This window comes from Calidris pugnax, unplaced genomic scaffold (assembly GCF_001431845.1).
Source record: "Calidris pugnax isolate Ruff unplaced genomic scaffold, ASM143184v1 scaffold8, whole genome shotgun sequence".
Taxonomy (NCBI): Eukaryota; Metazoa; Chordata; class Aves; order Charadriiformes; family Scolopacidae; genus Calidris; species Calidris pugnax.
Genome location: NW_015090830.1, coordinates 4,423,075 through 4,436,838, shown reverse-complemented (window position 1 = coordinate 4,436,838; position 13,764 = coordinate 4,423,075). Strand labels below are relative to the sequence as shown.

Sequence of the window (13,764 nt, the reverse complement as noted above, 5' to 3'; positions counted from 1 at the left end):
ACAGAAATGCGCTGAGGCAAAAACCCTAGCTGAGAGAAGAAAATGCAGGAACCCAAGTGTTTTAAGTTTTTTTTTTTTTTTTTTTTTTTTGATCTACATTTTATTGATGGTATTGTATAAAGCTTTTTCTCTGTTTCCTGTGAGAAATCAGAATGTGGGTATATTGCTACAGAAAGCTGCCTGGACTTTGTGCTGATGAATTGTCAAGTGAACAAAAATAGTGACAAAGCCTTGTCCTTGTCATAATTTACGTAGGAAAGAGGAGTAAACCTCTTAGATCCAACTTGAAAGATTCTATAAGTATATGTTTCTATAACTTTGGTCTGTATTTACAGAGTGGGATTTCTGTATGTGAGACAGAGGCCCTGACAGATGAGTCAACTCAATGGAAAATAAAAGAAGCAATGATGCCTTGTATTTTTAAAACATTAACTTCATTTCCTTCTTATTAGGTGAATGGATGCACTGGAATACACGTGTTGAAGAGTATGTCTATCCCAGTAACAGCACACCAGAGTATGGCTCCATTCTTGTACCTAATGTTGACAATGTGAGAATGGATTTCCTTATTGAAACTATCGCGAAACAGGGCAAGGTACTTTTCCTATATTTCACATTGAAATAGTGCTAACAGTATACATGATAACATTTTTGAATGAGAAGTGAAATATTATATTATTGAAAAGGGAGAAATTCTTTTTTTAACATAAATTGTGATTCCAGGACCTACATTCATGTTAATATGCTCTCACCCATCCTTTCTGTTGTAGTAATAACCATAATTACAGCTGAGATTAGGTCAGAACAGAAACAATTTTTTCATGTAGGTGTTGGAAAGGGGCAGCACACAGGGCATCAGAGTGCCAGACTGATGATACGAACTCTGCCCACCTGGGGCAGTTACAGGGTTTATGTACCCTTAGGTGTATGCAAGCTGGTCTTCACAAAAGCTGTGTCAGATAAGCAGGATATGTTAAATAACAACAGTAATTGAAATCTTTCAGATACAGAGGCTCTAGACGGTACATCTGTTTTTCAGATAATCAACTCCTTTAATGAATAATCTTCTCCTACTTAAATCGTGCTGACTGACAGGACCATTAACTGCAAATATTTTTAACTAGTGAGGCCTGCAGAAAACTATGAGACATTAACTATTTTTCTTCCACATGTCCCTTGTTGAGAATTTGTTTTATGCAACTTTTCTAGCTTCATTTCAGTTTAATAGCTAAATGAGATTGCCAAGGCTTTAATAAGACACCCAGCTCTTGTGTTTTATTTCAATGTTGTCTTTGTCTAGGCTGTCCTACTAATTGGTGAGCAAGGAACTGCAAAGACTGTTACCATCAAAGGTTTTATGTCAAAATATAACCCTGAAAGCCACATAGCTAAGAGTTTGAATTTTTCATCTGCAACTACCCCATTAATTTTCCAGGTATAGTAGTCATTCACTTGCTAATACAACGTGTCTGGATTTAGAGATTGTTCTGAGAATTTGCCAGGAGGATGCTTCTGGAAGTGGTTTGTATAATTGAAAATGAATACAGAAACAAAAAAAAAAACTGCTTAAAAGAACTAAGTGTCCTAACACATGATTTAAGACCTCTGCAAAAATCATATTCCTTTCAACTTCTTCAGTACTTACTGAGCTGTTCTTGGACTATTACAGTGCCATGCATATTATTTGCTTCATCACATTTAATGTTTTTATGTCAAATGTATCAGTTCTCACTAATTGGGTAGAGCTGTCAGTGACTTCCATCAGATTCCACTAAAAGCCATGAGTAAAACAAGTGCTACCCACAACAATCTGTCACAAAAAGTGTGCTGTCTGCAATTTAGATTCTAGTGAATTAAATTACTCATTAAAAAAGTAACACATGCAGTGCAGCTGCTCTAAATAGAACTATGAATACTTAAATCCTGGACTGTACTGCTTGTCCAAATTTCTACTGAGCTACTTTGACTTATTTCAGGTTTTTCTAACCTGCTGGCAATATATATGGGAAATATTTTTAATGCAGTATGATATGCCAATATGAAGCACTGTCTGTGTTGTAATTGGAAGTGCTGTCTATAAACTTAATGTACGGCCTGTCATCTGGTGTTATAGCACAGTAGAAACTATTAGCATGTTTAATATACAAGTATGTAATTTTTATTTTCCTTAGTATTTTTCCTTCTATTGATGAGGCTTTAGAATCAAAAAGTAGTGTAGGGTACATCTATTTCGATAAAACAGATGTCAGTTTTATTGATGATAGGCGATAGTCTGTTGATGATCAAGACATCTGAAATAGATGTGCAAGTCTAACAGTCAAGACTCTGATAACGATTTCAACAAAAGCATTGTCTGTTACAACACATGTTTTTAAATTACTGTGACTTTCTAAAATCTTGGTCTAACTGATGCTACTTATGTGAGAAGGCTGTCTAGGCTACTGTACAGCAGCCTTGCTGCAACGTAATAATGCAGATATTTAGATTTGCACTAAAGAACAACTATGCATGGCTAAGTGACCTTTCCATAGAATAAATAAGAACTGGACCTTAAGAAGAATGGAGCAGTGGAAAGATGATGGGAAGAAAAGTAGTGGCAAGTCTACTATTTAGCAAATTTACTTCATCAAGTCTATTTATGTATGTGAGTTTAATTATCGCTGTATACTTTTATGAAGTACATTGATGTCTGCTGGAGAGATCTTCAAGAATCACATCTTTCTGATCTGACGGATTATTAGTTTAATCTTTATTGTTAGTACTCATCTGATAAAAGAATAAAATGAAAGAAATGTTTGAAATAGTTTCAAAATTATGAAACTGTTAGGCATGGTGTCTACACTAGACATATGTTATGATACCAACCTAAAGCTGTATAGCATGAGATTTCAGACATTCTAGTTGAACTAGTGCAATAACCTCCAGCAGATGTCTTCCTTAGTAAACCTCTGTGTCACAAAGCCATCAATGTGTTTAAATGATTGAATCATGTATGAAAGGAGGGGCTCTTTGTAACGATGCTAATAGTTGCTTTTTAACAGCGTACAATAGAAAGTTATGTGGACAAGCGCATGGGCACAACTTATGGTCCACCTGCAGGCAAAAAGATGACGGTCTTCATTGATGATGTGAATATGCCCATAATAAATGAATGGGGTGATCAGGTAGGTTTGTAGAAGAGGAAAAATAAGGCAAAAGATATTTTCTTTCTTTTCTTGCTATGCTGTAAAATTCTCTTTTCTTCTCAATCAGGCAGAAGGGGGATAAATTTGATATGTAGTGCTTAATGTTTAGGCAGTCTTTTTAAAGAATGCATTGTTTTATGTTATCATGAATTAATTGAAAATAAATATACTGACTACAAGGAGCAGTTCAAGTACTCCTTAAAAAATGTGTGTATAATTTTAACAATGTTTTTACCAACACTCATTTATAAATAATAATAATAATATTAATAAATTAGAAAAAACCCTTTGGTATATAAATTGTGATAGCAAACTGGCTGTGTGGACAATAGTCAAAATACTGGGAATGCTGAGAGGTAAGAAGTGACTTCTCTGCTTTAGAAGAAATGGAAGTAAACATAATGTATATTGGTAAGATTGTTCTGAAGTATATTGCTTTGGAAACTAATGTTACAATTTCTAGTGAAGTATAGTTGTGCAATGTACTGTCTCTGGGATGTTTTCAGCTGGTCAAATAGAAAAGCGGGGTGTCTATTTATGGCTAAGGAAAGGAATCTTCCATTCTTTTGTGTAGCAGTAATTTTATGTTTGTGTCTTGAAAAAATATGTTTGTGATTGCTATACATGGAAATTTCATCAAAATATTTGGTAGCAAATGCAACATGTAAAGATGCATCAGTTTGGGCTTGATTAGAACAGACCGGAAATTTTGTGTTAAAAGGGAGAATTATTTCCAGTACAACAGTAATGGAAATCACGCAGCATTCAAGTGAAAATGAATTGAGTATGATCCATTAATTCTGAGCTAGGGAATCCCCTCTACTCACAGGATTTTTGTCCATAGGTATTCCTGATGAAAAGGACAATCTGAAAATGCTTATTCCTAGCAGTATCTTTTTCTCTGGAAGCAAATAAGCAGGAATTTGTGGGAGAAAACGATGGTGTACTCTTGATTTGGTCTTTGAAGTACATAAGTATGTTTTCTATTTCATTTAATTGTGTGTATTATATCCTGTTATATAATACCTGGTTATTTTACAGGCCACTAATGAGATAGTTAGGCAGCTGATGGAACAGAATGGACTGTATAACCTGGAAAAGCCTGGTGAATTTACCAACATTGTGGACATTCAGTTTTTGGCTGCCATGATTCACCCTGGAGGAGGTCGCAATGACATTCCACAGAGGCTGAAGAGACAATTTTCTGTGTTCAACTGTACTCTGCCTTCTAATTCTTCCATTGACAAAATTTTTGGTAAAGAGAAATTAGCTCTGTATCCATCCCATTTTTGAAAATGGTAGTTGGTTTTTCTTTATCCCTCTATTTATAAACAACGTGATTAAAATTGAGGCTTAATCCCTCTCTGATTTGCTTACCAGCATGTTTTCTTCCAGGAATCATTCCCCACCTGCAGTTTGATCAATCTGTAAGTTTTTCAGGTCCAATTACATCTCTGAATCTATTGGTATGCTAAGTGGTAGGAAGAATAGCATGATGGCCATTCCTAGTTTTAGTGACATTACTGGAGAGTTGCTGAGGTGCTACTGGCGCTAAGAATGAGTGAGTAATGACTAGACTTTCACAAATGACAGTATCATACTGGTCTCACAGAAGAGATTAGCTATTCAAAGGCTGTGGAGGCTATTTGGTAGGCAAATGGACATTTTTAACAGACACTTAATTAAGAGCTGCTCGGTGAGCTGGTCACAGAATGGTGTTAAGACCAGGTGAATCAAAATTTAAATAAAGACTGGAATGCCATTTCAAGAAATTGGAAGAGGTTTTGGGGAATAAAAAAGAAATTAAGAAGATTGTAGCTCTTGGTGTTGTGCTAGTGTGTCTTAGAAAAGTATTTCGTTTGGCTTTTTTTTTTTCTTCCCACAGGTGTAATTGGAGAAGGGCATTATTGCACTGAGCGGGGATTTTCAGAAGATGTGAAGAAAACAATAGCCAAATTGGTTCCACTGACACGCAGGCTGTGGCAGATTACCAAGCTTAAAATGTTGCCTACACCAGCCAAGTTCCATTACGTCTTCAATCTTCGAGACCTCTCAAGGATTTGGCAAGGAATGCTGAACGCTACATCAGAAGTGATCTATGAACCACAGGTAAGTGCAGCACATCAGTGGCTTTGGTATAATTAGTGTATAATTAGTGTAGCAAACAGGTCGAGGAGTCTAACTTTTTGGCATTTGAGTTTGCTTTAGAAAAATACCATTTCTGATAAAAATTTTTTCAGCCTTTTTTTTTTTTTTGAGGCAAAGATGTTTTGGTCCAGCTTTTACAGTGCCAACTGAAATGGCAACTTTGATCTCCAGAGGTCCCTTCCAACCCCATATCCTTCTCTGATTCTGTGATAACTATAACAAAAAATGTTTCTTTTGACCTTTCTTCCAGAAAAGCTCAATACTTTTTTGCATCCTTTCTCTTTTAATTGTTTTGAGGAAAAGTCATTTAGTGTTTTGAGCACTGAAACATGAGGTGCTGGAAAAGCAATGGTCATGGTAATCATGGAAAATTTGTTATACATTTGGGTTATATAATCACTTCATGTATAATGTACTTTCTTGCTTGTTGAATAAGCTCCAGAATTCTACCACATCTAAAATTAAAATTTTAGAATTGATTTTTATTTCTGAAGCTAAACATACACAGCACTAAGATGGTTATATGTATATATATTCTCAAATAATACTTATTGAAGTATAGCAAACAATTGCTCAAAATCTGATTGTATGAATTTACATATTAGTTCTGAGACTTGACATAGTATGTGCCATTTGTACAAAGCGATGTAGGCACAAACTACTATTGTGAGTAATAGTGTAGGACTAAAACCAGTGCTTCTAGGATTAAGAACCTGGCAAGTTCTCCTTCGTCCTATGACCAAACTGAAGGACTTCAAAGGTATCTTGAATTTGGAGAAGTAATAACATAAATACTTATACTTACACACACAAGCAACCCAGCTGCTTTGGGTATATTATTGGGAGTGACATCTGTATTCGGCATGAAATTATTCTTGCCATGATACTATTATTTCCACCCACTTTCTACTTAATGACTAGCTTAAAAAGTGGTTCATCAGTGCATGAACATCTGTTAACAGGTGTGGAAATGGTTTTAGGCCTAGGAAAATAAAATCTTAATTTGGTAAATACACTACATTTTGGAATGCTAGAATCAAGTTTCTTGCATAGTTAACTGAATGTAGGCTTACAATGCTATTGGGCAGAATGAGAAGCTCAAGGCATCTCTCCTGAATAAACGCCAAAATATTTCTGTTTCTTTTCTAGTACCAATTGATTTTAAAATAAATTAGTTAAAAAAGCTTTTAAATTGGCATAGCTTTGATGTAAGCCTAATCTGGTGGAAACGGCATTTTTTTTGTTTTATTGTGTAGGTACTGATAAAATTGTGGAAGCATGAATGTAAGTGTGTTATTGCTGATCGTTTCACAACCTCAGAAGATGTAAGCTGGTTTGACACAGCTGTGGCAAAACTCATTGAGGAAGAATTTGAAGAAACAAAAGCTTTGCTGGATCTTGAAATTGATGCATTCTTCGTTGACTTCTTAAGGGATGCACCTCAAAGAACTGGTAAAGATGGACTCTAATAACCATGGAGATGACAAGAATAGGGAAGGAGATATGATAAAATAGAAGCTAATAGAAATATGTCTTAAAAATGCATAATACATTTATCCATCAAAGTCATTGGACAGAAAAGCCATCCTTGAAGGTAGCCTGTGTTACCAACTGTGGCACATCTTTATATTCATGGGACTTTAAAGTCCATATTTATATCTAGGTTATCTGTTTAGGAGAGCCTTGCTTCCATTTCCATCAGTGTGGCGGATACTCACTATTTGGCAGTTTTGTCTGAGTCACAGTGTATTTATCTCAGATGAATACACAGACTTGAGATGAAGTAGCTCAAACATCAGCTTTTAGACGTTAGCTTCTTAGAAGTTGTTACTGATGCTAATGTTCTTGACATTCTCAAACTGTTCAAAGGTGTTTTTATCAGTTAGTTTTGACATTGCTATTTAGTACTTATGATTCTGAATCTTGAAACTAGAGAAGAGCTTAAAATAATATACTAGCTGCTTCTATAGATAATGTAAATGTCTGCTCTTTCTTAGCTTTAGTGTTTGATTGTGCTGTCTTTTGACATTAAAAATAAGACTGCAGCAAGAGGATTAAGCTGTTATGATTCTCTTAAATGGTTTGAAACTGTAAAAACATCACTACAGTTTTAACTCCTTGCTGTATTCCTTATTAGTTTATATGTCTCATTCAACTTACAAGAAACTTACTTCCACCTGGAATAATGTTAAACCAGTGTTTTTGCAGGTTAAAATAAGCAGTCAGTTAATTTATTTAGGTCTTAATCTAATGGAGTGTTTGTAAATGCAGAAATAGTACAGAGCTAAACAATTCTGAAATTAAGGTGACTTCAGGCATATACAGAATGCAATATAATGGACAGGTGAATGAGAATTAATCATCACTTTGAGAGGTTTTGTTCTGTGGTAAAAGGAAATTTCCTTAAACTGGTTTATATATATATATATATATATCTGTTTGGGCTTTGGAAGATTTTTAATTTGTTGTGTTTTGTTTTCTTGGAAGCTGCATGATTATTGGATGACTGCTAATTTGTAAAAGCAAAATATGCAAGAAGGAAATGGTGAAAAAATTAAAATGAGAAAAATACTAAAGATACTGTTCTAAATACAATACAGTTTGATTGCTTTCCTTCCCCTTTGCTTCCCTTTCCACTGACTTCCAGTGCTTTACTAAGCATTAGGGAAGCACTTATTTTACTGGAATTACTTATTTAATTGATTTTAATTCCACCAGTTAGAGATAATGTAGTGAAATGTTGCTTCAGTAAGTAAGAGGCTTAACAAACCCAATTGTTTGTAATGACTGACCCATGGTAAGTGGAAAAATATGTCTTGCAGCATATAGATCATGAAATCTTGAAACTTTTTGAGCTAGGTGTATATAAATAAAAACAAAACTGCACCCTGTCTACTATTTTTTTTTTTTTTTGAGGAAAACCAAACCAATCAAAAACCTCCATGGTCTCTGCTTGCTGGCACTCTTCCAATGAAGTTTGTCAATTATTTGCTGATGAAATATGGGCCAAATGAGCAATTAGATGGGTTGGAAATTGGCTGAATGGCAAAGCCCAGAGGCTGGTGATCAATAGCACAAAGTCTTGTTAGAGGCCAGTAGCTAGTGATGTACCCCAGGGGTGGCTACTAGGCCCTCTGAACATCAGGAAACACTTTTTTTTTACAGTGAGGGTGACTGAGCACTGGTACAGGTTGCCCAGAGAGGTTGTGGAGTTTCTCCTTGGGGATACTCAGAAACCATTTGGACATGGTCTAGGTGGCCCTGTTTGAGCAGGGGGGTCAGACCAGACAACCTCCAGAGGTCCTTGCCAGCTTCAACCTTTCTGTGATTGTATTTACTGTGAGTGACAGTTCTTACTAATTTTTACTTGCTTTTTGTTCTAGGTGAAAAATCAGAGGAATTTAATCTAGATATTCCCAAAATCTATGAGCCAATTTACTCCTTTCATCAGCTACGGAATTGTTTAAATATGTTTTTAAAAACATACAATGAGAATGTCCGTGGTACTGGAATGGACATGGTTTTCTTTGAGGATGCTATGATTCATTTAGTCAAGGTACAGTCTTACTGTATTCTTACTTATTCTTTATACATCTGTCTTTTATGTCTGGTGGGATCATGGCCCTGACTGTTCTAATTCTCTTTCAACCTTTCTTCTTCTTAATTCTTCTGAGAGCCCTTCCTCTCTTTGAAATAAGTCAAATGAAATTCAGATTAGGACATAATTGATTGCTTATGAAGGAGTAGGCACAGCAGAGTAAGGTTATCTGTATTTCTTATCATAAATTATTAAGAACTGAATATTGGATTGTACCATCCTAACAAATAATATGATAAATATTAAAAAAAAATAAATTTAATTATAATTGACAAAAACATTGCACCCAGAGTTTTAAAAATTTTGGTGTGGATTCTTGTCATCTCACAGAATTAGTCCCTTTCTTTTAAGGTCTTCCCTGCAAAATGGATGATGTTCTGCTATGGATTTCTTTAGGAAAATTGTTAAATCATCATCACACTCACTAACAAGTTTCTGGTTTATTCCTAATTAAAAAAAAGTCTATATAAATTCAGGATCTAGCAAAAAAAATATTTTTTTTTTTTCCACTGAAGATCCACCTGTCTTCAGCAATCTCTTCTTTGGGTAGCTAGATGGTAAATACCTGAAACGTTATCTTAACTTTCACTTGGATAAAACGAATATATAGTGCTTTTCCAATCTCATGTTCTTGAAAGCAGCATTTACAGCTGTGCAGGTCTGAGCTTTATGTATTAGCTAGATTTGAGACAGCTTCTAGGAGAAAGCTAAGTAAGCACAGTTAAGGTAATACTAATCTGAAGTGACGTAGTATGATCTGAATAAGTTAAAGTTGAGGAATATCAGACCGAGAATAAAGCTTCCAATTTGCAGCTTGTGTGCCTCTGCCTGGAAAAGATCTAGTGGTCATACTTGAAGTGATCAACAATATTCCAAGAGTGGTGTGCAAATCTATTTTTCATTCTCTGGTTAAATATTAAGTATGCTTAGAGTAAACCTTCTTACTTGATTTTGTATTACCTTATAAAACATTAACCTATGAAAAATAACAAATACATTGCACTCAATATGTAAAATATATGGGTTGAAAACTGCAGGAAATTGACATGACTCTTTTTAACAACTTGAAAAAGTACATTAGAGGAAAGGTAAGTAAATAGATATCCCAGGCTGCTTATTGGCGTGATGAAATTCTAGGGGCATCAGAGGGGTGTTCAAGATAATAAAGAGAACAGGAGCCAATACTCTGCATCATTGCTCATGCAGAGGACTCCAGCTGCTGAACAGCTGGTTGGTACTACCTTGCCTTAGAGAGGCAAGTGGCAATGTAGGCTCTTCTGTGTACCCTAAGTATCTGTCCACTTGCAGATGTTCACCCTTGACTGGCTGCAGAACAAGTTTGTCTTCTGTGCTTAAAGGCATATTTTCTCAGCATCAGGCAACATTTTCTGCCTGTTTCCAGATTTCCTGGCATTGTTTTTTGGCAGTGGACAGTGGGACAGGTGCTGCATGTAGTTCACAGTTAATGCTGAAAATTTTTTTGCTCTGAATTGCAAAAGGTCTGTTATATTGCACTGCCCTGAACTGAAGGGAAATGTGGAGTAGTAGGTAACTATTGCCTTTTGCTTTAAAAGATAAATAAGGAAATGAGAAAGAAAGGGAGATCTACCTGGGAGATGTTCCACCATGACCAAATGTTCATACTGATATTGTGCATTTTTATAATCAAATAGATTTGAAGCTTAAGAAATTTGATTATAAAAGCAGTATTATTACCTGCTTCAGACAATACTGGAGACTGTCCTGAATTTAACATGCCTGGGACAACTTGACTTTCTCATCACATTGAAGGGGCCCAGAGAGATGAGTTGTGTAGTTGTCCAGAGGGTATGGAATTGGAGAAATGATTATTTCCTTCCCAGTTTTAATAATATGTCATGCTAGGATAGCACACCACTAACAAATCATAATTGAGATTTACTTGTGCTTTGTGGAAGTATGAAATATACTGATAATTGAAAGTGTACAGTGATGGAATCAAGTGGTTACTATACTATTGGAAAGTTTACAGAAAATAGTGCAAAGTGGAAATGTCCATATATTGAGATTTATATAGAGAGAGTCCTTTAATTAAACCTTAAAATTTTTACTTGTTTTGCATTTCTCATATAACTTTATTATTGCAGTAGCATAGGGTTATTGGGTGTGTAACTTTTACACATGGTAGCAATAAATGACTATGATCTTACACAGATTTCTCGGGTGATTCGCACTCCTTGTGGAAATGCTCTTTTAGTTGGAGTTGGTGGCTCAGGAAAGCAGAGCTTGACAAGATTGGCATCTTTCATAGCTGGCTATGATACATTCCAGATAATGTTATCAAGGTGAGTATTAATTAAAATTTAAGTAAATAAATACTTTGTGTTTGAACTCTTCCTATAAATAAAACAGGCTCCCAGTCTGTGCAGTGGGAGAAAGAACAAGCTTAACATAAGGTGAACACTGTTACCTAGGGTGGAAAGACATGAAAATCCTTTGAGACTTAATAAATGTGCTTGATTTTCTACATTAAGTCTCAGCTTTTACCATCTTTGGGGTTGCAAACTGTTTTGTGTATTTCATAGAATGAGAAGGAATATTGCCAGTGTCCCATTTTTTTTTTACTCTGTGTCTTTACACAATACAATAAACTGTACTGAAAGTATTTGTAGGTGGTATCTATGCCTTTATGAGATTATCTTGTGATATTTGATATAATGTCTGTGTGAGGAGATAGAATTCTCATCCCTGCCCATTAATGTGGTAGAACTTTTATATATCTGTCAGTATTTTGACAGTCTTTTCCAAGTATATCTTGCCTTATTTCATATTGTTCAACTTCATGTGGTTTCTTTTTGAATAACTCACAAAAGATATAAAAAAATAAACTATAAATTCTTCTCTGAAAATTTGGAATGAAAGTCTCCCCATGTGTCTGTAGGACAAGTCAATGATCAGGAAATATTTTCAGCACTTAAATAAGATGTCATTGTAGAGAAGCTAAATTATTTCAATTCTATTGCAGCTTAGTTGGCTGCAGTAGAATTTGTAGATTCACATGTGGGAATGCCTCTTGGTGAGGATCTTATCAGAACATCTATCTGAAATAGGAATTACGTCAGGAGAGGTTACCATACAGTTGACAAAACAAGCAGTAACAAATTGCTGGGTATCATTAACAAGGAATTATGAAGCCACTACAGGGTGAAATACTGAATTGAAAAAACGGTGTGCAGCTTCCAGCTGAAAGTTGCATGGCAGCTGAGAATCATAAGAAGGCTTGTATAAAACCAATGAAAAAAAAAAAAGGTCCAGAAAATATCTGGGAAATCCTTACATCTGAAGACTTGTAAACCTGATGTGTGCACCAGATTAATTAAAGAAACTATCATCAAGAATAGACTGAGTGAAGATTTGAATAAACATGATTTTAGCAAAGACACTTTGAAGATTCTGATAAAACATAATCTTGCCTTACAAAATCCTTGGAGTTTTCCAAATTGGTCAAGAAGCAAGTGTAGAAGTGTGATATGATTGATAAGATTAAACTCAGTGCTTTTCTAAACTTAAGTGTTTATCTAAACCAGATCTAATAATTTGTGCCAAAATACCTCTGGGAAAATTTTTGAATCCTTCTTGGATAGGAACTTTTGCCCTTTGTTAATCCAAATTTTTTTGACCTGTAAGTTCTTGAAGATAACAATTGTTGGATTTTAAATGGTTTCATTTAGTTCACCAAAGTAGAGGATAGCTACATCGCTAACTCAATGCGCAAAACTGAAAGTACTTTTTTCAAGTCAGTATTTTTGTCAAATTTTGAGTAATTAACGGGAAAACTCTTCCAGCCATTATTTCCCCCTGCAGCTGAGACAAAAGGGCATAGAATATTTGTTTCTTCTCTGTGTCCATTTCTAATTTTAGTGGTGTCTTTGCTTTTGAAGTGTCTTATTTATAAACACATGTATGAACTCTTATCTTGTTGATGACAGTATTTTTGCTGAAGTGCAAAAACTTATCTTCTTAATCATCAATAAAAAAATTATAAACCTAATGTATTTGTTTCCTGAGGAGTGGCTTCTGTGAGAAGCTGCTAGAAGCTTCTCTTATGTTTGATAGACCCCATGCCAGCTGGCTCCAAAACAGACCCACTTCTGGCTAAAGCTGAGCCAGTCAGTGATGGTGGTAGCACCTGTGTGAAAATATATTTAGGAAGGGCAAAAAAACCTGCTGTACAATAGCAGCTGGAAGAGGGGAGTGAGAATATGTGAGAGAAACAACTATGCAGACACCAAGGTCAACCCACCACACTTTGTCTAATAATTTTTGTGGTTTTTAATCTCTTAGTTTGCTGCTGCTCTCCTTCCTTTTTGTAAAACTGTGAGTGCCACCATTGGTGATGACTTTCCTGGAAGGGCCAACTAGTTTTAGGTTTTTAATTAGCCAATAAAATATAAAGTATCTTACTGAACTCAGCATGTCTGTCTTTTCACTTTTTCTAGCAAAAGAGAGACAAATGGCATGATAAGACTTCAGATTTGGGGTTTTCTTGGTGGTTGTTTTTTGCTTTTTTGGTGGGTTTGGGTTGTGGGGATGTGGTATCTTAATTTTTTTATTTATGTGGGAAGTGAAAAACAGAGCAGGAAAAAGAATAGATTAGGTATTTAATGTGAGACTTTGAAATGACTTATGTCTTCCCTTCTAATCCAAGTGAAAATTCCTGGACTTTGGCACCTTTTTTCCTTAAATTCCAAGAGATTGTTTCTTACTTAAATTTACTTGTTCTTTTTTTTTTTTTTTTTTTTACTGGAAGAAATTTTTAAAAAGAATGAATAATAAAAAAACTGTCCTTTTTTT

The 13,764-nt window shown here is 35.1% G+C and overlaps 1 protein-coding gene across 1 annotated transcript in view; it reads left to right on the top strand.

Moving 5' to 3' along the window:
* DNAH5 (dynein, axonemal, heavy chain 5) overlaps positions 1 to 13,764 on the top strand; it is a 119,161-nt gene that overhangs the window by 67,837 nt on the left and 37,560 nt on the right. Inside the window, exons 46-53 of the mRNA XM_014940732.1 lie at positions 453 to 595; positions 1,301 to 1,435; positions 3,042 to 3,164; positions 4,227 to 4,440; positions 5,071 to 5,294; positions 6,590 to 6,785; positions 8,717 to 8,889; positions 11,125 to 11,255. Of these exons, the coding sequence (XP_014796218.1) occupies positions 453 to 595; positions 1,301 to 1,435; positions 3,042 to 3,164; positions 4,227 to 4,440; positions 5,071 to 5,294; positions 6,590 to 6,785; positions 8,717 to 8,889; positions 11,125 to 11,255 (1,339 nt within the window). The remainder of the gene's footprint in view (positions 1 to 452; positions 596 to 1,300; positions 1,436 to 3,041; positions 3,165 to 4,226; positions 4,441 to 5,070; positions 5,295 to 6,589; positions 6,786 to 8,716; positions 8,890 to 11,124; positions 11,256 to 13,764) is intronic.